The sequence below is a fragment of the Magnolia sinica genome, chromosome 2 (genome assembly GCF_029962835.1).
Source record: "Magnolia sinica isolate HGM2019 chromosome 2, MsV1, whole genome shotgun sequence".
NCBI classification, from domain to species: domain Eukaryota; kingdom Viridiplantae; phylum Streptophyta; class Magnoliopsida; order Magnoliales; family Magnoliaceae; genus Magnolia; species Magnolia sinica.
The window spans coordinates 26,761,528-26,788,269 of record NC_080574.1 but is presented as its reverse complement, the minus strand read 5'-3'; the positions used below and the strand labels follow the sequence as shown (position 1 = coordinate 26,788,269).

General features: G+C 39.0%; 2 protein-coding genes across 3 annotated transcripts; both read left to right on the top strand.

Moving 5' to 3' along the window:
• Positions 1-9,371: 9,371 nt before the first annotated feature.
• LOC131236770 (ribosomal lysine N-methyltransferase 3) lies at positions 9,372-16,953 on the top strand. 2 transcript variants are annotated; one of them, XM_058234195.1, is made up of 5 exons: positions 9,372-9,584; positions 9,789-10,158; positions 10,658-10,854; positions 11,969-12,290; positions 16,110-16,953. In XM_058234195.1, the coding sequence occupies exons 1-5, from the start codon at positions 9,577-9,579 to the stop codon at positions 16,749-16,751; spliced, it is 1,539 nt and encodes a 512-aa protein (XP_058090178.1). In that variant the 5' UTR covers positions 9,372-9,576; the 3' UTR covers positions 16,752-16,953. The 2 variants fall into 2 exon arrangements, with proteins under 2 accessions (XP_058090178.1, XP_058090179.1); XM_058234196.1 differs by lacking the exon at positions 9,372-9,584 and having other exon boundaries at positions 10,019-10,158; positions 10,654-10,854.
• Positions 16,954-20,677: 3,724 nt separating this feature from the next.
• Positions 20,678-26,742, top strand: LOC131236772 (4,5-DOPA dioxygenase extradiol-like). Its single transcript, XM_058234204.1, has 3 exons — positions 20,678-20,950; positions 24,268-24,635; positions 26,392-26,742. The coding sequence occupies exons 1-3, from the start codon at positions 20,726-20,728 to the stop codon at positions 26,579-26,581; spliced, it is 783 nt and encodes a 260-aa protein (XP_058090187.1). The 5' UTR covers positions 20,678-20,725; the 3' UTR covers positions 26,582-26,742.

Below are 26,742 nucleotides of genomic sequence, written 5' to 3'. Positions count from 1 at the left end.
CTGAGTCGAACGGTTGTTTTTTTTTTTTTACTAGTTCAAAAAATTTTTGAGCTGAGCTCAAACTCTTCATGATCTACGCACCTATGCATGTGCGCACCCTTGCACACATGTTGTGGGTGTCTAATCCGAACAGTCCATGTGATGTAGAATCCCATTGAACCTCAAGGAACAAATTTTCACCATGATCTAAAATTCTGGTGGGCCATAGAAAAGAGAAATGCAAATCAAGGGAGGAAACTGTTTTCATTTTTTATGGCCATCAAAGTTTTAGATCAATTTAAAAATTGGGCCAGGAGGTTTCATGAGATGTTGCTTCGCGTAGACCGTTCAAAGTTTGGAGTCACATCACGTGTAATGCGTTCTCAAAAGAGTTCGCACCACCGCTGAGCATATCATATATATATATGCGTGTGTGTGTGAAAATTATCACTGTAACGTTACCTTTTATCCAGCGTCTTTTATTAACAGTGCAAAACTTAACTTTCCAACTTAGACCTAGCATTTGAGAACGAAAATGCCTTGGTCCGTACATGCAATACTATGTGAAAAGTAGAGGTATTTTCGTTCTGAATTGTTCTGTCCATACGTGCAAAGGTCTAAGTTGGGAAGGTAAGTTTTGGACTCTTAATAAAAGATGCCGGATGAAAGGTCGCGTTACGGTAATTCTCTCCATATGTTGGGAAAGGTTATATGCAGTCGAGTTCATGTGAACTTCTCATGAGATTGAGCTGTGTGGGCCCCACCATGTGCATGTCGACCATCAACACTGTGCATTTGACCGGTCCCCTTTAAATTATGGGATATCCCAGGTGGGCCATACCATCTAAAATCATGTGAAAACATGCCTAAGACATATAAAAGCACTTGGTGGGGCTCACCTGAAATTTGGATGCATCTAAAATTTGGTCAGACCCCTCATCCAAGTGGGACACACATAATGGATGCGCTGGATTTGTGAACCACATCTCGATGGGCCCAGAAAATGTCTATGAATGTTTTAATGAAGGGTAACCCCTCTCAACTTTTGTATGTGGTGTGGCCCACACAAGTCATGAATTGACTTGATTTTTAAGCCCCAGGCCCACCCTGGAATGGTGCATCTGACTGATGGGGTAAATATTCGACACGCATCATGGTGGGGCCCACACAGCTCGACCTCATGGGAAGTTTCCATGAGCTCGACTGCATAGAAACTTTTCCATATATATGTGTGCGTGCGCGGGCATGCTCACCTGTGAGTCTTTGCACCAGTGTCATGGCCCAAAATCCGAGCAATTAAAGTGATGTGGTACCCAATGAAGCCTCCAAGGATCAAATTTCACCCTGATTCAAAACTCTGGTGGGCCATAGCAAAGAGAGATGCAAATCAAGGGAGGAAAATGTTTTCTTTTTCCATGGCCCACCAAAGTTTTAGATCAAGGTAATTTTTGGGCCTTGAGGGTTTTATGGGGTGCTGCATCACGTGGACCGTTCGGATTTTAGTTTCACATTAAGTGTGATGACTTCTCAAAAAGTTTTCATGAGAACTTGTGAGACCGAGTGCCCAGCTAAGCATTTGTGTGTTTCTATATATAGCCGAATGCTCCGCTGCCACTAGTTTGCATGGAACTGTGAACTTTTTTAAGAACTCATCATATGTGATGTGACTCCAAAATATAAACCGCCCCGTGAAGCGGCGCCTCATGGAACCCCAGCCTAATTTTTACTTTGATCCAAAACTTTGGTAAGCCATGAAAAATGAAAACTATTTCCTCCCTTGATTTACATTTCTCTTTGCTATGGCGCACCAGAATTTTAGATTAGGGTGAAAATTTTTACCTTGGGGTTTCATGAGATTTCGCATCACATGAACCGTTTGATTAGATGCCTATGACATGTGTGCAAAGGTGCGCACGTGAGTGTGTGTGTGTGTGTGTGTGTGTGTGTGTGTGTGTAGTTAAGCTCATGGGAACTTCCCATGAGGTCGAGCTGTGTGGGCCCCACCATGATGTATGTTGAACATCTACCCCATCAGTACGATGCACCATTTCATAGTGGGCCTAGGCGTAAAAATCAAGTCAATCCGTGACTTGTGTGGGCCACACCACATACAAAAGTTGAGAGGGGTTACCCTCCGTTAAAATATTCATAATCATTTTTTGGCCCATCGAGATGTGGTTCACAAATCTAGCCCATCCATTATGTGTGTCCCACTTGGTTGAGGGGTCCAACCAAGTTTCAGACGTATCCAAATTTCAAGTGGGCCCCACCAAATGCTTTTATATGTTTTAGGCATGTCTTCACATGATTTTAGATTATATGGCCCACCTGAGTTCCGTATACGGCTATCACGTAATTTAAAGAGGACCCATCAAATGCACAGTGTTGATGTTTGACATACATCATGGTGGGGCCCACACAACTCGGCCTCATTGGGAGTTCCCATGAGCTCAATCGTATAGAACCTTTTCCCATATATATATATATATATATATATATATATATATATATATATATATATATATTGATGTTTCATTGTGGGGCCCACACAGCTTGACCTCATGGGGAGTTCCCATGAGCTTGACCGTATAGAACCTTTTCCCATATATATATAACCCTAAATTTCTTCCCCCCCCAAGCTGTCCTGACTAACCCTTCCTCTCATTCAAATTCCCTTTCTTTTTTCGCCCTATCTAATCGACCAGCCTTTTCTTCCTCTCCCTCTCCATCTCAAATCAATCTTTCAATCTCTAATACATTAGTTGTTCTTGTCTGACTGTCCTTCTCTGTCTGAGCACTTGGTTGTCCCTGTCCAACCATCTGGTCTTGTTCGAGCACTCGGTTGCCCTTATCCACTCAATCTTCCTATTCGAGCTCTCGATCGAGTATTCAAGTGTTCATGTCTGGTCGTCCGTTCCTATCTAAGCACTTGGTCAGTAACCCTTGGTGTTTGTCCTTGTTCGAGCACTCGAGTCAGTAACTCTTGTAATCCGTCCCCATCCAAGCACTCGAGCTAGTAACCCTCCCTCTATTTATTTGGGTGATTGAACTCGAATTCAAACTCGACTTGAAAAGCTTGAACTTGAACTTGGCTTGAGCTAGCTAGGCTTCTTATCGAACTGAGCCTAGTTGGTCAGTCAGTCAGGCTTGAGGACCGAGTCGAGTCGAACTCGAGCTGAGGTTGGCTCGGCTAGTTCCTATGTGCAAGGTATGGTAGTGCGTAGGGTCGTACACGAGTCGAGCTAGCTCAAAAAGCTCGCTCGACTCAGCTCAAGTCAGCTCGGATTGACTCGGCTTGAAAGGCCGACTCGAGGCGAGTCAAGCTCATTTTCTAAAGCTCGAGTTGAGTTCGAGTTGAGTTCGAGCATGGTGCATTTCAACTTGACTCGACTCGAAACTTGAAGCTCAAGCTCGACTCAGCTCAAGTAATATTTTTTAAAATTTTAATATTATATATATTATATTAATATTAAATATGTATAATATATATATATATATATATATATATTAAATTTTTTTTTTTTTTAAATAAAATAAAAGAAACCCTGCCCGACCGACCCTACCCGACCTCTCTTATTTTCCCTTACCCCACCCAGCCGCTTCCCGCACGGCCGCACCCAGCACGTTGCACGCCGTTGCCTGCCGGTCGCCAACTCTGCCAGCCAGAGATTGTCTTTGCCCCTCTCTATCTCTCTCTTTCTCTCATTCTCCCTATCTCTCTGAGCCAACCTGCACCCAATCCTGACTCGGCTCGCTCAGCAATTGGCCCATTCAGCCACCACAAGCAAAGGTAGGTGATTATTGTTTTTTATTTATTTATATTAATATAATAATTATATGATTTTAGATGTTTTGTAGATTTTTTTTTTTGAATAAGATTGGGTCAGGTTGGGCGATGGGTTAGGTCGGGTCGGGGTTTGGATCGGGTTGGATTAGGTTGGGTTGGACGCTGGCTCGCTAGGTTGAGTTGGGTGGGGGGGCTGGGTTGGGTTGGGTCGGGTTGGGCGCTAGCCTGCTGAGTTGAGTCAGGTTGGGGTTTGGGTCGTTGGGGTGGGGGCTGGGTTCTGTCGGGTTGGGGCCGTTGAGCTCTATGTTGAGTCGGGTTAGGGTTGGGTCGGGTTGGGTGATGAGTAGTAAAAATAATATCACAAATCTAGTCTTAATATGATCATTTCAGTGCCTAGAGTCATAAGGCGCTTGGTTCAATTTGAGTCGAATACGACTCTGGCACGCCAGGCACATATATTCTTGCACACCCATAACCAAAATCAGGTAATTTAACTATACATGTAGCTATGTATTCAAATTATATACAAATACAATTAAGCTTAGTTTTATTGGTTGATGATACATCTAAACTAGGTACCACAATTTGAGGATTTAATTTGAGTACTTGTATACCATGTGTGCAATATCTAAGCATTTGTATATTATCCATCACAGTCTGTAAGAGTATTAAAGTTTCTATACTTTTGAAAACTAAGTTATGTAAAAGGACATTGGGTTGGATGCTTAATCTACCATGGATCTGATACACCTTGACAGTCCTACATGACCATCTCCACAATCACTTTTCATTTTAAATAAAGATTTTAGGAGCCTCTTCTTTGTAACAGTGGTGTAATAAAATAGAGGTCTCAAGTCGTATGGTTGGATTACAGATTATAGTCCACCCCGATGATAACTTTAAGTTATTAAGTGCTTGTGACATCCAACCCTTTCAACAGGTTGGCCCCACCAAGAGGATCACCTGATGCAAAGGTCGGCCTTATATACTCATCATATAGGTGACACCATATAAAATAATTTAAAGTATTGGTAAATAGCAAAATAAAAGTGTGGTCGTTTCATTGAATGATTGTTTCTGAGGCTTTCAAAAGTTGATCTATGTGATTGTGTCAACCTATTGGATGAGCTGGATTTTATATACACATGGAAGCTTAGAAACTATACATTAGTTGGACCTTAACTTATAATCCAACAGATTGGACTTGAGACATTCAGAATAAAATAAGAAGTCCAAATTGATTATGATAGAAGTAATTCTAGTAGTTTAGTTGCATAATTTTTGGAAGAAAAAAAAAACATTCGCTAAATATGCTTTGTTTATAAATTATAAGTTATAACAAATTAACAATATTCTAAATAGTGTGCAACAATGTTTTCAAATAATCCATCTACCGATATTTGGGATTATGGATCGCAAGTGTACTTCCCAAACTCTGGAAGAATGAAAATCCAATGTAATTTGTGTGGGGCCAGATTTGTTAATAAAACAAATCAGCTTAGACTACACTTAACGGGGGGGATGCAAAACCATGTCCCAAAGCATCAGATGAGGTACTATTTTTATATCAGGCTCTTGTAAACTCTAACAAGAAGCCTTGTACTCCTTCCCCCACACCAAATACAATTAACCATAAGATATATCATAATAGACCCGTTCTAATCAACGAAGATTCTAAAATAGAGAGGGTGAAGAGAATAAGTAGGGAAGAGAAAGATGAGAATGAAGCTAGATTAAGAAGACCGGAAGAAGAGCAATTACAAATAACCTTGAAGTTAAGCAAGGAATAGAGAGAAGCATTAAGATATTAACAACGTGCTCCTCGACAACATGACACAAAAGTAGGACCGAGCTTGACAAGCAAAAAGCCATCAAAGTTTATTTCCAAACTCGCCTCATTCTACAAGATCTTTGGTATTCCGTATAAATTACCTCATAAAAATAATTTGAAAAAATTAGTTGAATCTATACAAGAACATGGTGAAACGGTCTCCCCACCTTCTAATTCATGGGAGGTTAATGAGTATATTGGAGAGGATACCACCAGCCTGAGCTTGGACGACGAAAATTATGGATTCGATCTACAGTAAGATAAGGAGAATATTAAAACTTAACTTTGATGCATTAAGTTTTTTAGTTGTAGTCTTGTAGACTTGTAGTTGTACTTGTATGAAGTAAATATATTAACTTAACTTTCCTACTATACTGCTCAAACTTAACTTGTCTACTATAAATGCATTATCTTGTTATTTGTTCTTAAATTTTTTACTTATAGACTTGTAGTTGCATGGATAAATTATTTTTTTTTTATATATTTTGATATTTATTATTTAAGTATTGATGCTTATGATTATTTGTCATCTGTTGTTATTAATTAATATTTAGGCCACCTATAGGTTTAACAATATACCTCCCGTTTAGGAATTTATATTGAACAATTACAATCATTCCACTGAAAATACTTGTTTTTTATGGATTTCTTAATTGTCTCATTTTGGACATATTATTATCATTCAATTTACATGCAGTTGGAATTTCGGTAGTGTTTCCCTATATTTTCTCCAGATATGTAGTTCTTTACTATTTGGTTTCCATTGCATGTATAATGGATTACATGTGGGTGTATCAACTAATTAGTATTGAATTTTACATATATCTGGATAATATAAGGAGGTGCTGCTGAAATTTCAGCTTACATGTAAATTGTATGGGGACAGTATATGGTATGTTACCGAATGAGATAGAAACAATTAGCACATCTAGATAGAGATACGTAGGAATAAAATATTTAGAGATAATTCATAAATAAAATTTGAAACAATTATGGACAATTTATAGTTATGTATATGTATGTATCCCGGTGGATTTATTTATTAAAAGACTATTTGAGACACTTATATCTTGCAGTTTACAGAGGGGCTCGATATTATTTGTATTATTATTTATATATACATATAAATGTGGTTGATTGATTACTTCAACCTATAAAAGCCCTGATCTTACCTTACCCTTATTATCTTTTAATTTTTACATGACTAGTGAAGAAAACCCAAGTACTCCTAACCCTGGTGCATTAATCACATCTCCTTTTTATTGTGGAGGGAGACAAATTAGAAAATAAGGTTGAAACAACTTCGGGTTCGATGAAAGAGAAAAAAAATCAATGATGTGAGAATTTTTTAATGAGATGACGTAACTAGATGGTTCAGTGAAGATTAGATGTAAGTTTTGTAAAACTCTTTACAACAAGCATTCTGATTCTTCTACAACTCATAATCAGATGCATCTTAATAAATGTGTGAAGAGATCAATAACATTGAAGGGTGGAATCCAACAACTACTTTCATTTACCATTTCTGAAAATGATGACTCTCAAATTACACTCTCAACGTATAAGTATGATCCGGAAAAACTGAAAGAGTGCTTTACGAGTTGGTGATAGTTAATGAGAAGCATTTAGCATAGTAGAAAGCAAAGTTTTCATGAAATTTTGTAAAATTTTAAATCTTAAATGTGAGAAGGCCTCTCGTATTACTGTCAAAAGAGGGCGCATGAAGATGTATGCTACTGAGAAAGTTAACTTAAAAGCTCTTCTGACATCTGTATCCAAAATAAGTTTGACTTCGGATATGTGAACAACCTCAAATCAAAGAAAGAGATATATGTTATTGATCACACACTTCGTTGATGCGGATTGAAAACTATAAAAGAGGATTTTAAACTTCCGCTACGTTTCTCCTCCTCATACCGCTGTGATACTGCCCGACTGCATTTACAATTATTTTGTTGAGTGAGACATTAAAAAGAAAATTTCTTCAATTACTTTAGATAATGCCTCTTCCAACGATACTTTGGTTTCTTTCTTATGTACTCAGTTCAAGGTTGCCGAAAATTTATTCTTCGAAGGTAAAATATTCTCAGTCAGATGTTGTGCTCACATACTCAACTTTATTATGCAAAAAGAGCTAAACGCAATTGATTCAACGATTGCCAACATACGAGATAACATTAAATATATAAGGGGGTCACCTTCAAGATTGAGTACGTGGAATGATATAATCCAATGTTTGGATTTGAAATCTAAATAGCAGTCGAAGTTAGATGTCTGCATGTACTGGAATTCAACTTATGAAATGTTGGATACGGCTTTAGAATTTAAAGTTGCATTCCCCGAACTTGTGGTGCGCAATAAAATGTACACATACATGCCAAGTGACGAAGACTGGAAGAAAGCTAAAGATGTTCATCAGTTTCTCAAACTTTTTAATGACTGCACGAAGTTTTTTCAGGAAATAAGTATCCCACGGCAAATAAATTTCTTCCTGAAATTATTTTCATTATGGACGTGCTAAAAAAGTGTGCCACTAATTGTCTGAATTTTTTAAAAGCGGTGACTTTAGGAATACAGATGAAATTTAATAAGTATTGGGCTAAATGCCACTTGTTAATGGCCATTGCAGTTGTCATGAATCCACGATATAAGATGACAATGATTAGATTTGTTTTCATATTACTTTATTTTAGTTCGAAAGAGTTTCAACAGAGACCGTCATTATTAATACTGCAATTGAAGAGCTATTCACTTCATATGTTGATAATTCGGCTGAAACATCAAGTGCAATATGTACTTCTCAAACTGCGAATAGTTCTTTTACCGCGGATAAGTGATTTCGTGACTTTACGACTTTTTTATACGAAGAAGAAATGGAGACGCATAAAACTGAATTCAAAGTGGAGAAGTATCTAAAGGAGCTGGTCATAAGATTACAAGAAGATGATTTTAATGTTTTGCAGTGGCGGAAGTTGAGAGCTCGTGGATACCCTATACTTTCGATGATGACACGAGACATTTTATCAATTTCAATTTCAACCGTGGCATCAGAATCAACTTTTCGCACTAGGAGTAGGGTAGTTAGCAAGTATCGAAGCTCACTTATCTCGAATACAGTTGAAGCACTGATATGTATGCAAGATTGGTTGCATCCAGTTTGGGGTGGTAGCAATTTCAATGTTGAAGAGTATGGGGAGGAGAATGGAAGTGAAGACGAGGTCCAGAATGCTTGAAGGAATGTAAGCTTTAAAATTTTTTATTAGTATTCTATATTTTTTGATATATTTTAACTCTTTAGATTTGATGTTGATTGTTGAGGACCAACATGTGTTTTTGTGGTATGATAGTATCTAGAGGTTTATGTGATACTCTTTTTTTGTCTTAGTAATGTGGCACATGAGACATTTTAGATTTAACATAATTGACATTTAATTTGTATTTTTTAGTAAAAAATATAATAAATTAACACATGAATAAGCTCACCTCATCTCGACTCAAACCACTAGCTTAACTCGAACTCGACTCGACTCAAACCACTAGCTTAACTTGAACTCGACTTGACAGCTTTGACAAACAAGCCAAGCTTCAATGTTGACCACGAGGGGAAGCTTGAGCTCGGTCTTGAACTTGAGTATAGTGTGGTCGAGTTGAGTCCAGCCGTGCTTGGCCCACCTCGACTCGACTCGGTTGGATGTACAGCCATGATAGTGCGCTTCCGGTAAAAAAATAAATAAATAAATAAATAAAGAAGCAGAAGAAGAAAAAAACAGGCCCAAGCCCAAGACTGTCATGCTGGACCCGAAAACAGATCCGCCGCCCCGCCATCTACTGTCCGGGGTCTACCACTCTCCTCCTCTTTTATTCACGCCCTAATTTCATTTCCCTCCAAAGTCCATACTCTCTCTCCAGCTGTTCAAAAAAAAAAAAAAAAAAAAAATTCAGAAATCAAAAAGGTATTTTTCACCGATTGATTTGAGCAATGAGCAGGTATTGCTTCCATATGGATTTAAAAATAAAAATAAAATTATTTATGGTATTTGATTGTAGAAAGCCTTGAAATGTGATCTACACCGATTTTCAGTCTATACTCGATTTTATATTATTATTTCCTTTTCTTTCAATTTTTTTTTCCCTTGCAAGAAAAGAAGATTAATGGATGTGGGCCCTGATTTTTCTTCCCCATTTGTACAGACGATTGAGAGCATTCAAACGTTGGATGAGATCTCAACGTATCGATTGCAGCAACGCGCTACAACTCATCGACGGCGATGATGGCATCTCGGTGAGAGCTCTCTGTGACTTGAAGGAAGGGGATCTTGTAGCAACCATACCCATAAATGCTTGCCTGACAATCAAGACATCGGCGGGCCGTGAAATGATTGAAGATGCCGGTTTGGCTGGCTATCTTGGCCTTTCGTTGGCTGTCATGTATGAGAGAAGTTTAGGTCATGCATCCGTTTGGGATGGCTATCTCCAGCTTCTGCCGGAGAAAGAGTGCGTTCCGCTCGTGTGGAGTTTGGAGGAAGTCGATGAACTTCTTTCCGGAACAGAACTCCACAAGGTATAATAATTCAACCCAATTCCTTGTATGTTGCAGTTGGGGCAGTGGATTTTTGAATGAAACCATTAGCTGGTAATGCAGTCGGGGAATGTGATAGTCATGATTGTCCGATCAGTGTCCTTTTCTGCTGTGGTTGTCTGTTGATAGGAAAATCACCGGACGGGTAATCAGGATTCACTGCTTGATTGGCCTCAGGCCCTCTTTGGATGGGGTTGATGTTAAAGAACACCGCTGTTAGACAATCGCAGCCATCATATTTTCCTTCAATGGCCAAAAATAAAATTCAGCCAATGTACAATATGCAGCGGGAAGAAATCCGCCAATTGGATGGTTCGGATTGTTTGTTGGAGGTGGTTTTGGTCTGTAAACCTGCCTATTGGATCACTGGAAGGTGGGACCCACCATTATGGAATGGGAAAATTCAGGCCCCAGTATTGTTTAACTATATGTAACACTGAAACATGCTCAATTTCACCTGTTTTGGTACATTTCTAGGCAGATAGTGAAGGAAGACAAGGCTCTTCTCTATGAGGACTGGAAAGAGTCTATTGCACCCCTTATAGCAAATGGGGCTTTCAAGCTCGACCCAACTAATTTTGGCATTGAACAGTATTTTGCTGCAAGAAGTCTTGTTTCATCACGTTCCTTCGAAGTTGATGATTATCATGGCTTTGGAATGGTGCCATTGGCAGATCTGTAAGTAATGAGTTAAATGCACTGTTTCATAATCTGACTATAGAACTTTGTAGATAATTTTGCACATTCCAGTGCTGTGGATCCGGTTGTATTTTGACATCTCCTCACGACTTCTCATTAATTGATGCATGCATTCAACACCTTAGTTTCCTTATTAAATTCTTGCCTCTTTCTCCAAGTACTGTTGCATTGATATTAGAGTATCTTAAAGTTTGTTTCTTGATGCTTTATGAAAATTGGGTTTCATTTTTCACATTTCATCCATAATTTGTGCATGAATGTGGCATGAAATACATATGCGCATGCACGTGCATTTGTGCAATTTCAACTATAACACAGCCCTAACTAGCTCCATGTTGTAGTTTATAAACAGTTTTTTAGTCATATAGAATGGTATACGTCCTTAAATTAGTCGGTGAATTCTACAGGTGTCAGGCCCAGTTTGCCCAGTTATCTTATAGATTTTTCCGTTCAATGCCATTCAAGCATGCCGCATGAGCATATGAGTCATGACTGCTAGAATTTGACTTCTGGATTTGATGTTATATGTTGTAGGTTTTGGTCTTTACATTTTTAAAGCTAAAACAAACCTCAATTTTCCAAAGCCAGGTGTGCCTACTGCCCAGACATGCTATTATTATTATTATCATTTGCTGCTGTACCCTTTTCTATTAAGAAAAACCTATCCACTTGCATAATTTTAATACTCTTTTAGGTAATCGGATTCTTAAATTGCATTGCAATGACAAAGCTATAAACAGTGCTGATAATGAAAAAGTTATATAATGGTCATCTGTATCACTGTACTTTTAAGCATTCATATGATTATCTATCAACTTTCTGCATTGTGTTTAGGAATAGGAACCATTTTTTTTCTAAAGTAAGCTCTCTTGCTATTATTATTGTGATTTTGCGATGTACATTTTCTTATTAGAAAAGCCCATCATAATTTGCTTCATGTCCTTCATTGTGAATATTTGCAAAATATATTGCATACTAAATTTGGTTCTCTTGGTTCTATTATTTGCTATTATTCTCGCCTTACAAAAGTTTTTGCCTTTTCACATTGAAATTTCTAATGTATGCTTGAATATATATATTTTATCCATTTCAGCTTTAATCACAAAACTGGTGCTGAGAACGTCCACTTCTTTTCAACATCGCCCCTTTCTGGCTCTGACAATGACAATGACAATGACAGCGATAACCAAGATGTGTTTAGGAATAATGATGGTGATAAACCATCAAATGAAGGTCTTGATACGGACACTTCCGACCATATTTTGAATCAACTTGACCCCAAGAGAAGTATGTCTTCGACTGTTGCAGCTGGACAAAATTTCCTGGACAGTAATGAGGTGTACCATTCAGATTCTGGAGATGAACCTGCAGCTCTAGAAATGGGCGTTGTGAAAGGTGTCAAAGCAGGAGATGAGGTTAGCAATTATCCTCATTATGTTCATTTCAAGCTTATAAGGAGACAACAGTCTATCAATATGATGAACTGATTCGTCTAGATAGTTTTGTGGACCAGTTGGTTTGAATCTCCTGCTGATGACATCACATTGGAAGTTGAGCATGATATGAATTAAAATGATTTTCTTTGCTTCCAAGAACTATTCTTTCTTCATGATACCTATAAAAGGAAAAAGGATAGCCATAAGCTGGTATGGCATGCTCGATCTACAGATAGATAGGAGTTGCAACTCCATGTTGAAAGTTGCATAAATTTATGGAAAAAAAAAAGAGACAATTGTTTTGGCGGAAAAGTGAAAAAGGAAATGAGAAAAGAAGAAGAAGATAGGAGAACCGAATTGGTTATATGTTCATTTGTCTTTACTTAGTTGCAATTTTGCATAAACTAACAAAAACATCTGACGTTATATGTTTGACTTGGCGTTTGCTTAGTTGCAGCTTTATTTGGTTTTCTAACCAAGGTGCTATCTCTGCTCCTGCCCTCAGCTTCCAAACCTCCTCTTCCTCACTTTTTGCCTACCACCATCATCATGATTCCACCAACACTGGCATTTCCTCAGTCTAACTTTGTACTTTGCATGTAGTTTTTTTTTTTCATTTTCAAACTTAGATCATTTAAGCTTCTATTAACACAATCATTAGATACGCCGATTTCTGTATCTTATTTACATCAATAAATAAATTTCAAAAATTTATTATTTCAGATGAATGTACCTAGGGACTCTAGATTCCCAAAATTTTGAGATTTGCTGCATTCTGTGCGCATTTGTTCCTACTTTATGCTACTAGCTTTTCTTTTCTTTTCTTTCCTTTCTTTTCTTTTTTATTTTATTATTATTATTTTTTATTTTTACATCAAAATTAATTTTTAGATATAAATCATATATTTTCAAACACTACATTTATTTTTTTAAAAAAAATGAATATCACCACATTTTATTAAAAGGAAGAAAAGAAAAGAAAAAACACAGCTACAAATTACAATTATGGCATAAAAAATAGCCACCACACAGAATACATTATCAGCCCCAACCCAAAGAAAACAGCATGAAGCCAGCCTGTTCCTATCTGTTTTCCTTTAGAAGAAGAGATTCATTATTAACACCTTGTTTAGCCAACACATTCTCGTCAGAGTTGGCTTCACGATCAACTACGAGACCACCCCCCCCCCCCCCCCCCCCACACACACACACACACCTGCTTGACGTTGCCCATTTGATCGCATTACAAGAATCACCTTCTCTATAACAGTGTGCGTTTCTAACTTGTATTTGGCATTTACTGGATATGTATGTTCTGACCACATGTTGTCTAAGATAGGGACGCTCACATTGAGATGTAAACTAGCTCACATTGCAACCCAGTGCCTCACAAGATTGAATCGGATCTGCAAGTAGACAAAACTCGCATCAATTGTCTGGTCTTTCCTGTGTGTTTAACAGCTTTGGGATTTGCTCGATCTAAATATGTATGAATTCAAGATGAATTCAGCTCCAACTAGTTCAAAACTATGCACATGAGGAAGTACATCTCACAAGTCAAACACCGAGTACATGCAAGAGGGTAAAGGTGCTAATTCCTATTTTGAGAAAGCAGAGAGTTGCTGCATAAACCAAGGTCATGCATGTTCCCTGTCCACTCATGATATATCTACAATGGCAAATAAAATTGGACATAGACACGGGGAACTGGATATTCACCCTTCGTCTTGTACACATGTTTAATTTCTCCATTCCTTATTGGTGGGTGGTTCCAGGCTTGTCATCAAGTCTTGGATCCTCTTCATCTCCTGCAGGATGACTTGTTTCTGATGGTATGAGCTAGTATGGAACTGAGCGATGAGTGAATTCATGTGTATATCTTGGCTCGGAATCAGGATGGTCCAATGTTGTCAATACTATAAGCTAGTATTGGTAGAATTTCTTTGTTTGAGTAGTCTATTAGACTACTGAAAAGAATACTTCACATGCATCCGAGCAGTTACACTGTGTCATTAATTAAGAGGGAGAGTAAGTGTACAGTTTTTGAAGGTAATAAAAAAAGCATAAAAGGAGACAAGTAGAAGACAGCTGCCAAGTCAGCAGCTCATGTCTGCTAGGTCTCTCACTTTCATCTATTTTAGATGGGAAGAGGTAGTTTGAAGCTTTCTTGTTTCTTATTTACCATGATGCGTAAATCGTTGCATGGGATTAATACCATACCTGTGAAGTTATCTCCTCTTATATTTTGCATAACAGTTGATGGGTGTATGCTTATTTATATAAGTGCAGCTATCTTTATAGTTACATCTTTTGTTGAATAATACATCTTTTAGGACTGCTTTTTTTTTTTTTTTAAAAAAAAAAAAAGGGAAACCACCGCATTCTTGAATTTTTCTGCAATCTCGCCACCTCCACTTCGCATTTCCAATCCCAAAATCAAAAAAAATAAAAATAAAATGAAAAGTACCTAATGCACGTGCGCATGCAGGCGGGCGTTTGGAATTTATAATTGCATTTTTGGTTTTGGAATTCATGGAATGGTTCCAGAGTTTAGAATATACTGTTATGTGCACAGAAAGAAAACAGGTGCTTAAATGATATATTTGAGTTAGTTTGGGCTGCTTTTGGCTCATGGCCACTTTTGCAATGGAGAAAAATAATTCGCAATTTGGGAACTTTTATTCTTTGCATTAGAAAGAGCTGTTTCATATCCACACAGGTATCATTTCATGATTTTTCGAAATTCTAATAATACTAAAGAGCTCTTTCATATTGATTTTTCAAAATTCTACTAGATACCAATACTAAAAATTCCAAAAATTATGATTTATTTTTTTCATGACCTAAGCTAAACACAGCCTTAAGCATATCAAATTATAAATAAGAATGTCAAATATGAGGCAAATGGTGTTTATGGGAGGTCCCTAGTACACATGAAGATACAGTGGTGAAATTCACAAGTTAGAAATGGTGAATCATAAAAGTAGTCTTTTGTTCGTATCCGTTTGTATGCATTTCCAAACATGTTGGTTTAGCTAGTGTCATGTGAAATCTGTCTGGGAAGTATATTGTTATGTAACGTGAGGGAGAGAAGGAGCAATTGGTAGAGTGTTTGAGTTTTCCGCACCGTTAGCAAGGACAATTCGGTTATTTTCAAACACTATCCAATCCATGATATGCTTTCTTTATCTTCCCCCCCTCCCCCCTTTTTAATGTTTTTTGAAATGACTAAACCTCGTTTATTGTATTCAACCCATGTAATAGACTATTAGATAGCACTTGATTGTAATCAACCTATGTAATAGTCTATATTACATTGCCCTGTGGGAGTTTTGTGCTCTCATTGCCGGTCCCAAGCCCGGATAAAGGAGCATTGCATCAGGTTGGCAGCTGGTGTCAAACTTATGCCATAACTTCATGAATCCAAACATTATGAGTCGACCTGATTAGTTGGGATAAGGCTTAGGTGATGATGATGCAATGACTAAACTACGATCTATTTTCTAGAACGAACTCAAAGATTCTGTTTTTTAACCTTTTGAAAATGCCTACAAATCCTAGCATAATGTGGGAACAAAAAATTTCTACTTGAAAAAAGAAAAGTTAAAAAAAAAAAAAAAAAAAACTTCGTATTCATTCCCATGTTGGCCAGTATTTGATGATATTATGTCGAGGTTGATGCAGTTGAGTAACATAATTGAAATCTCCATGTACTGGATTTTCATTTGTCTGCTCTATAATGTAAAATGTGTGCATGAACAAACTCGATTTCCTTATTACATGCTTCTACATTTTCAGGTCTTCAATACATATGGCTCCATGGGCAATGCTGCCTTACTTCACCGTTATGGATTTACAGAGCTTGGTAATCAATTTGACATTGTGAACATCGAGCTAAACTTAGTAATTCAGTGGATTTTGAAGTCGTTCTCCAGCCGGTACTGTAGAGCAAGGCTATCACTTTGGAGGAGACTAGATTATTCAGGCTGCACCAGCGAGAATTCCGAATATTTCGAGATTTCATATGATGGGGAGCCTGAGTTGGAGCTTCTGATTCTCCTTTACATTGTTTTCTTGCCGGAGGAAGCCTATCAGAAGCTGAATTGTACTGTATCTTCCATCATGGATGTTGATAAACCCATGAACATCCTCTTGCTGACTAAAAACAGTGGAAGTTTTTTAAAAACACAGGAAGAGACAAAGGAGTTGTTGCTGACGGGCGGTGTTCGTCATGCACTTGTGTCACTCGCTAACATTCGGGAGAGTTTGTATGGCTTGAATTCATTGGAGGATGACATGAATGCACTGAAGAAGTGCTGTCATTTGCAGGAACGGAAACTGTATCATTCTTTGGTTCTGCGCATAAGCGAGCGGATGATCCTCAAGAAGCTTAGATTGAATGTTTCTAGGTCATGTAAAAAGCGGAAGAGAAAGCTATGAGGGGAAGCTGAATATATGCAAAGTAGATGAAAAAGAGCTCCAGGGTTATTGATTTCTTCTCTCTGATGGTAGGGGTTTTTGATCTTTTATCCATTTCTCTTTTTAGAATGGAAGAATTGGTAGGATTTCAGATAAATGGCCGCAAAAGATGTATTATTATTATTATGCCAGAGAAGAATGCTCAGATAAGAGGCATTACGTAGGTGTTTCCCTCGCAGTGGTTGAATATGTAGTACATTACCTCTGTGGCCTTGATTTGGTGGGGCCTATTTGTGTAGGTGGACCAATCAGTTCAAACTCGGGTCGCTTTCAAATGCACCACTGATTAGTGCATTTCATGGTTGAGGGGAGATTGTTTTTTCCTTCTCATATAAAATCAGTTTGACCAATGAACAAGGAGTTTTTAGCTCATTCTCCAAGAAATGATTTTCTTGAGCTGTGGTAAGATGAGTTGGAATCAACTGAAATTGCAATAGTACAGTCTTCGGGGCTCGTTCTCATACATGGCCACGTGTGGATGATCTAAGCTGCTCATCGGCCGTTAAGTCATTGTGCAAGTGTTGTCTGCACGATGATCATGCCATTCTCATCTCATTTCAGTTAATCTCCAATAGATTCCAAATCTCCTCATCTCACCAAAGAAAGTGAAACAAGTTCCTATGTTTTGCCTGGGTTATCTGGGCCCATGGTTTGGATCCTGGTTCTAGTTTTAGTTCTGGATCTTTGCTGATCCCTTGCACGTGCACCAGGCAGCTATGTACATGTCACACGTACCAGCATGGCACCCAGATGGAAGATCGAATCCATCCATTTGAGGGCCAGCACTGTGTAGATTTGCATCTAGGCCATTGGACCACCTAATGGAAGGCTTGGACTGCACCTGTCTGCTATGCTTGCACATGTGAGAACAAATAAAACTGTAGAATATGGTTAATTATCAAAAAAAAAAAATGAAATAAAATAAAACTGTAGAATGGTTGAAATTTTCTCATTTTTGGCAAAAGTATCTATTTCAATGGGTTGATTACAATCATTCTATCAAGAGTCCGGATCCTCTGTTATCAGGTCAACAGAGAATTCCTGATAACCAAATTCTCATTGGTCCACGTCACCACTCACTAAAAAAATAAAAAAAAATAAAAAACAGCTTCGGACGCTAAACCATTAGGGTAACAGGAATTCTCTGTTGACCTGATAACAGAGGATCCCGACTCTTCTTAGAGATATATTGAAAAATTCCAATTCCTCCCATTTATCCCATCCAAACAGAATATTTAGATTTCAAATGCATTACTCTTGTCCAAACACAATTGAGTAAGTCATTTACTCTCAGATCATTTACTTCCAATTTTATTTCCCGTTTTCCTCCCTTTACAAGCTCCCAAACGAGCCCTTGGTTTAGAACCTTCTCATGTCCTACAACAATGCATTGTTTTAACAATCTTAAAAACTGATTGCATTGAAATTTTTTGTTCTCATCTTGTAAGAAATTGACAAATTTTTTGTTCTTATCTTATAAGAAATTGACACATGGGTTCAACTTCAAATTGTGCTGCTAGCCCAAAAAATCTTGCTGATTTGATCATTTAAATACAGTCATTCAGATTTCAACCAATTCGAGTTTGAGTTCAGTATTTGTAATTTGATTCTTGTCCATATACATTGATATGTTGATGTCAGCTCATTTGCTACATCTTTCAATTCTTGGATTCGTTGGATTTACGAATTGAACCGGCTCATAGTCTCATATGAGTCATCCGAGCCGACTCAGACACAGTCGGAGTCGACACCACAAATCACCTGGATGAGTAGCCCTGACTCCGGTGAGTCATGATTCAACTCAAGACTGGGCGAATCAGTCCAAGTTTTACTAGTCTTTTTAAGGATGGTATCTATATTACAAGAATGGTAGAGAAGAAAAAATGGTCATGGTTCAGATGGTGATGAATCCATGAGTAAGATCAGTTCATGGGCACCGTTTAAAAAAAGGATATTCTTTGGCCTATTGATACTTTTGGGCTACTCTTATTTCAGTGCATTTACTTTTCAAAATAAAATACAGGTAAATAGCTGCCTTTTTTCCCTTTGACTTGCTGTTCTCAAACGAAAATAGCTGTTTTCTTGTAAAAAGTCAATATTGTCCTTGAGATTTCTATAATACCTCCTTTATCGATGGAAAAACCATAACACCAAGCATGCCATATAGTGGGCCCCACCCCTTAATCTTTGAGAAATCCACCCAATTCATCTGTTTCACCATCTCATGACAGGGCATGGGATAGAAAATGAGGCCAATCCAAAGCTCATGTGAGCCAAACTGATTGTTAATAATGGGAATTAAACACTCACCATTCAAAAATGGGTGGGGCTACAAGATGTTAGTGACAAATTTACCCCCTATATCTATTTTGTTATTCTATTTTTGGACATGCTAAAAAAATGAGGCTATTCCAAAGCTCTGGTGAGCTAAATGACATGAAGTAAAGGGAACTGAACTCTACATTGGAAACATCTTGGGACCTGTGGAGCCATGTTGAGCTTTGGATTTGTGAGCCTTGCCTCAACATTATATTGAAAAATTGATAATCGAGGTTGGATTTGTCATGCTTAAAGCTCCCTCTCATTTTACTTAAATTATCCTGGGGGTATTTTTGACTTTCTGTGAAACACGTTGTACACAAATATATATTGTACCTATCTGTTTTAGGGGGCAGGCAATTATTTCACTATGGCTTTTCAAAACTATAAACAATGATTTGAAAATACCCGTACAGTAAGCTTTGATTTACCTTTGGCTCCAAAGATAGGCAGCCGTACGGTAATTTATGACTTTTCAAACGCAATCCAAACCATTCCAATCACTCACCAACCATGGATGGAGTATGAGCGCACGAGAGTCTATGAGGGTGGGTGCGCTTGAGTGTCTGTGGGGTATTTTTTATTTTTATTTTTATTTTTATTTATTTTAAAAAACATTAATCGTCCGGTTTTTATATTCAAATTCGAACAGCTCACTATTTTACTTTTAACCGTTCATTTGTAGTCATTAATTGGATGGTTACAGTTGCTTTATCATTGTCATTCTAGCGGTATGTTCCATCTACGGTGTCCCGCAATTTGGAATTCAACATGTGGCGTAATTAATTTAGACATAGATTGTGCAGTCCCTATCACAAAGTCACAATCTCAAAATATGACTATTGGATATTATTCATTTTTAACTGTCCAATGTCCATTAATATGACAGTCAGATATATAATCAAATAAGATTAAATTTTGGTTTCAACAGATGCATCTACGCTGGATAACATCATTTGTACGGTTTAATTTTACACGCTGTATGCCACGTGTGCAACTTCTATGCAATTTCTAAGTGCATGCGTATATCTATCACACTCTGCAGAGTATCAAAGATTTTCTCTTTTTTAAATGGTACAGGGCTAATACAAACCCTTGGTATGTGATAATGTAATATAATATAAATCACGTGGCTGATCGTACTGGCGAGAAAAACTCTAGTACTGCGGACTATGATACTAGTAACTTAGGTACCAGTGAATTGTACATTAGTAATTTAATAAACTAAATATCAACCGTCCAAATGGTGGGCCACAATTTAGATTGACATTGGACAAAACAAATTATATTTATTCGATTCATAACTATCCGATTGTTGGACATTCAAGACAATGGCAGAGATGAAAATATCCAGTGGTGGTCTGGATACAGCGAAGTCCATAATCAGAAGCTAGGATTACTGAACAAATCAGATTTTTTTCCTATGAGCTATTTTCAGTTGGTCCGTCAATTTGGACGGTTTGATTTGATTTAACGTATGCCACGTGTAAAATATGAGTAACTGCAGATGAACCAACGTACTTTGCCAGACCAGATTATCAAATAGCTACGCCGTTGAAAATGCTTGTCTGGTGAAGACTCTTTTATTGTCAGAAAGTGGAAGACGCTTTCGAGAGATGGATACGTTTTTCCTTTCTCATGGATCGCCGACTCTGGCGATAGATGAGAACCTGCCGGCGAGGCCTTTCTTGAGATCGTGGCAGGAGAAGGTGTTTCGGCCGAAACCCAAAACGATTCTTATGATTTCGGCCCACTGGGAGACCACCGATCCCACCGTCAACGTCGTCGATCGAAATGATACCATCTACGATTTCTACGGTTTCCCAAAGCGCATGTATCAGGTGGGTCCCTTTTCTACTCGACTTTTTCTTGGACGCGGATTTCCTGCGAAAGCCATTCGCAGGAAGTTCCTGCGCTGGGAACTTAGATGGGGCCCACCGTGATGTTTGTATGGAATCCACCCTGTCCATCCGTTTTTTGAGCTCATTTTAGGCTGTGAGACCAAAACTGAGAAGGATCCACAACTCAAGTGGGCCGTACTAAAGGAAAAGGTGGTTAGGGAAATTCCTACCGTTGAAACCTCCCTGGGTTCTACAGTGATTTTTACACGTCATCCATACCGTTACTAGCGTCATTCCTACTGGGATGAACTCAAGAAAAAAATATTAGAATGATTCAGAACTTCTGTGGCCCACGAATATTTCAACTGTCGAAATTCAATTCTCACATTTTCGGGCCACTTGAGAATTGGGTACGGTTCATTTTTGGCCTCATGTCCTAAAATGAACTCACAAAACGGATGGACGGAGAGGATTTCTCAAAATCATCACAGTGGGTCCTACCTGGGTTCCCAGCGCAGGAACTTCCTGCGACTTTCGCAGGAAATCCGCGTCCCTTTTTCTTCTTTCTTTTTTCCTTTTTCGATTTATGATCGGCGAATGGAAATGGGGCTATGTTACGGTATGTGTTTGGCACGATTTGTTATAGGGCATCAATTAATCTACCGTACATGTGGTTTTTATGTATTCGATCTAGACCGTACAAATCGAGCGCTTCCCTTCATTTTGGATGGATCGGAGCCCAAAAGTCAGTATCCATGGGACGATCTTTAGGCTCTGATTTGATCTGTCTAATTTGGACGGCTGACCACTGTCTTTTTTAACTGTCATTTGTCGGAATCAATTGGACGGTTAGGATGGCACCGTCACTGTAGTTAGGATGGGCGCGGATTAGGTGTTACCCGGGAAACAGTTTAGTGGGTATTATCATTACCGTAGGGCCCACCTTGATGATATGTTGTATATCCACTCCGTCCATCCGTTTTTCCAGCCCATTTCAATCATTAAGCATATCAAAATCTCAGGTGGACCACACCACAAGAAACAGTGATGATTTAACGTTCACCATTAAAAACTTCCCAAAGGCCCACCGTAGGCAGATCCGTAATGTTTATTTCGCATCCAACCGGTTGATGAGGTCAAACAGAACTGGATGAAGGGACAATGCAAGGATTAGCTTGATCCAAAACTTTTGTGGCCTACAAAAAGCTTTTAATGGTCATTCACCACCTTTTCCAGTGGTGTGGTCCACCAGAGATTTGGATATACTTAAGTTTTGGGATAGAGTCCTTAAATGAGCTGAAAAAATAGATGGGCGGCGTGGATATGAAGCACATTAATTAAGGTGGGCCCCACACGGTAAAGGTAACAACCACTAAGCTATTACCCCGGTAACGGCTATTCGGCCCCCAGTTAGGATCGGTTCCATCCACAATGGTGCCAAAAATTGGAGGTTGTGATTTAAGACATTTGTATTCCACATGCAACAGGGGTAGCGGATTCCCTGGCATATCCCTGAGGGGCCACCATGATGTATATGTTTTATATCAACGCCGTCCATCCGTTTTGCCTACTCATTTTAGAACGTCACCCAAAAATGAAGCAGATCCAAAGCTCAAGTGAACCACACCACGGGAAACAGCGGGGATACTAACCCCCACGGTTGAAACCTTTCTAATGGACCACCCTGATGTTGATTTGCCATCTAACTTGTTCATAAGGTCTGGATGAAGGGAAAACACAAATATCAGCTTGAACTAAAACTTTTATGGCCCCCGAGAATGTTTTAATGGCGGGCATTCAATCATAACCATTTCCTATGGCGTGGTCCACTTAAGCTTTGGATTTGCTTCATTTTTGGAATCATGCTCTAAAATGAGCTGATGAAAGGCACGTGCGGCATGGATAAAACACATGCATCTTGGCAGGCCCACTGAGCCTGCCACCAGGGCAGGATCACTAGGCAATCCCCTTCCCGAAGCTAGTACGTCCGACTTCGACCCAGACCATGTTGGGCTTGTTGGGTCCATTGGGCTACTTGGCTCATTGGGTCTGTTTGGATTAGGAATTAGTAATATAATGTAACAAGTGCTATTATTATGATTTTCCAACATAACACCAACACCATAAAAACGAACATGTAATTCAATGATCATATGCATGTGTAAAAGATTACATAATCATTATAATTTTACATTATATTCAAGTGAAAATAACACATTAGTGTATATTTTTGTCTATCGTTTGATATTGAAGTATCATTAATGAGTGCTATTATTATGATTTTCCAATGTAACACTAACACCGTAAAAATGAACACGTAATTCAATGATCATGTGCATGTGTAAAAGATCACATAATCATTATAATTTTACATTATATTAAAGTGAAAATAACACATTAACGCACATTAGTGTATATTTTTGTCTATTGTTTGATATTGGAGTATCATTATTATGATTTAATGTAAAAGTATTATTATTACGATTTAATGTAAAAGTGTCTTCATTGTGATTTAATGTTAAAAATTCATTATTTCCATTTTACTCCTATCCAAACATAAGAATTGTCTGCCAAATTACCTCTTTTATCTTAGGAGACAGGTATTGTAGTTTATAATTCTCACACTTTTATGAGAAATTATTGATGTAATTTACAATCCAAACAGGCCCTTAATTTTGGAAGTCCAAATTAATTGAGCAATGGTCTAGAAAGGGAGAAACTGATATTAAGATTGAGCCGTTCAAAAACATTTGATTACTGCAATTTCTAATCAATGATCCATCCATGAGTTGGCCTATCTATTGAGCGGTCCACCATGATTGATTGATGCATTTGTGGTTGGACTAAACTCAAATTAGAGACAAGGCACTGAGTCTCTGATCTGGCCACATGATATCATTAAGATATACCATTATCTTCCACGAACAATACGGTTGTATCGGCCCGTACGCCCCGAAACAGCATGATGCAAGGCGATAAAGACCAATATGGCCGGATAATGAATGATTCGGTACCCAGTACACTGATTTTAACTGGATCAACAGACTTAGCCAGCCCCTGTGTCCTGATTTTAATTGCATTCTATTTTCATCGGTCCATTTGAATACTACTAATTGATGGTTAGAAAACCATAACTTCAGGTAGGTTCAAATCCTACCAAGAGGTCCACTAGATTGCAGCCTAACCATAGAAATGGCCACCAGATGGATGGATCTGATCATCTGACCGTTGCTGCATATGGTCGCCCTCAAGAAATTAATTCCAAATCAGTCTTATGTTTCTCTTATCAACTAACATAACTGTTATCCCATGATCAGCTCAAGTATCCAGCTCCAGGAGCGCCCAAATTGGCAAAAAGGGTGAAGGAGTTACTGACCCGAGCTGGGGTCAAGAACGTGAAGGAAGATAGGACCCGTGGGCTGGACCATGGTGCATGGGTCCCACTTATGCTCATGTATCCGAAGGCAGACATCCCGGTGTGTCAGCTCTCTGTCCAGACGAATATGGACGGCACCTACCACTACAACATGGGGAAGGCATTGGCCCCACTTAAGGATGAAGGGGTGCTGGTAATTGGATCAGGAAGTGCTACACATAACTTGAGGACCCTTAGATCTGGAAGCCCAGTTTTACCTTGGGCCTCTGCCTTTGATGCATGGCTCGAGGAGTCGCTCATTAAGGGAAGGTAAGTCCTTTCCATTGTCACATTTTTCTTATGCAATTCCCCGTGCCTTGTGGGGGCTAGTAGATGGTCATGTGGCATACATGAATGAAAATTCAGACCACTTAAATCATGGGCCCTCCTATGGTTGGAGTGCTGCCTGAAGATGCAGCTTGATTCAAGGATCTTTAGCCAGACGATTTCGCTGTTGTGTTTTGGACCTCTGAACATTTTCCTTTTGATCCTCATCGGCTAGTTAGGAAAATAGTGTGGTTTTGTCTGTTGTCCGTCCGCAATGGGGTCCATGATTTGGAAGGTCTGTATCAGTGTTCTTCCTTGCCATATGTATCATTTACAAGTCGGAAATTGTGGGGAATGCATGTACGTTTCGATGCAAGCAAAGCGGTGATCCAGCCTATATAGAGTTGGGCATGGGACAACTCGATTTGTCCGACTTGTTCAGACCCAACTCGACCAGAACCAATAGGGTGAGTCGATTTGAACCGAGTAGATTTCGTCCAATCTGAACTCAAACCGAGTTGAGTTTGGGTCACCCAGTAACTCGACTCGACCTGAAAACCGACTTAGTACTGACTCAACTTGATCCGAAACCTGATTTGTACATAATAAAAAAAAACCTAGATTTGACATTTCAGATCTGAGATGCCATGTAGCTGATGGAGAGGCTCTAATTCCGGCAGGTGCACTTAGGTTCTGAGCTGTGATTTTAGCCTGTGGATACCTGTTGCACCTGACCTGACTTGGTACCCGTGATCGGGTTGGACTCAGTCCGGGTTAGTCCAGGTTAGACCTAGACTCAGATCGGGTCAAACATGTTGGACTCGGTATGAAGTCAGGTCTAGTTCAGGTCAGGTATATTTCAAAACTAGATTGAGTAGGTCAGCCCTAACTCGTTCTGACTCAACTTGATGCCCAACTCCAAGCCTATTTGCCAATTTGATTGTGCTGTCTTGAATTAGCTGTTTTGGTTGCTAGTCAAATACTATGGAACATGGAGTAATAACGAATCAGTTGGCACGTGTGGAGAGCTTAGAATGGCTGGTGGCACATGTAAGATTTATGGTCCACTCATGTGGCACATGTTGAGTGAAATTGATGGTGGTACACACATTTCAGGTGCTTGAACAGGATGGTCACGCATGTGGCACATTTGATGCATGTGTAGGGACATTCGGGCACAACTTGGCTTGCATCCAAACAGCATACAATGTCGCTTGAAGAATCATATGACCCTTGACCTAGGATATAGGTGTGCTAATGGGTCGGGTTAGGATTGGCTCTAGCCCTGTCCTAATCTCTTAAGCCCTGGCACTGGCCCAGACCAGGCCCTAACAGGCTGAAAATTCCTTGGCCCCGGCCCTGGCACTGGCCCCAGTCCTAATGGGTGGAGCCGGGCCCAGGGTCGGTCCTATAAGGTAAAGAACTAAGTGATCAAAGGTTTTTAATACATCCAATTTTAGATTCTTTTTTTTTTTTAATGGACGTCTTCCATACATAATAAATCCTACATATAAATGGTTTGGATAATTGAAACCTAACCCCGCATCCAGGAAAGATGTGAAAGATCGCATATAGTGCCAGCATGTGATGGTTTCTCATTGACTGAGTGCACTGAGTCCTTCCATCTCTAACTGGGATTAGAGAATAGAGACCCACACAGGGGACTTGAATTTCTCGTTGGGGGTCTGTGTTGGAAAAATCAGAATCCAAAATCCGTTCATTCTACGACCGTGTTTTTCTGATACATTGGCATTTATAGACACGAGGATGTGAACCGCTATTTGGAGAAGGCACCTAATGCAAAAATGGCTCACCCCACACCGGACCACTTCTACCCTTTGAACGTTGCACTTGGGGCTGCTGCTGGGAGAATGAAAGCCGAACTCATTCATCGTAGCTGGGAAGATGGATCACTTTCTTATGCTTCTTACCGTTTTAAGCGTGCTTGAAGGCTATCTCAAGCAGGACTTGATTATTACATGTTTAGTAAGCTTTTATCTTCATTCGACTATTATTTTTGTGATAACTGGTAAACCAGTGTGGGTAAAGGAAGAGGGTTGTAGTTGAACTTTTGCCAGGCAAATGGCTAGAAAGAAAAAGCTCAGCTGAA

Bases quoted from the DNA above. Each gene is read 5' to 3' on its own strand.
- LOC131236770 (XM_058234195.1), top strand. The intron at 10,855-11,968 runs GTAAGTAATGAG...TATCCATTTCAG, and splicing joins ATGGTGCCATTGGCAGATCT to CTTTAATCACAAAACTGGTG. The intron at 12,291-16,109 runs GTTAGCAATTAT...CTACATTTTCAG, and splicing joins GTGTCAAAGCAGGAGATGAG to GTCTTCAATACATATGGCTC.
- LOC131236772 (XM_058234204.1), top strand. From the start codon at position 20,726: ATGGATACGTTTTTCCTTTCTCATGGATCGCCGACTCTGGCGATAGAT. The intron at 20,951-24,267 runs GTGGGTCCCTTT...TCCCATGATCAG, and splicing joins TCCCAAAGCGCATGTATCAG to CTCAAGTATCCAGCTCCAGG. The intron at 24,636-26,391 runs GTAAGTCCTTTC...TGGCATTTATAG, and splicing joins GAGTCGCTCATTAAGGGAAG to ACACGAGGATGTGAACCGCT.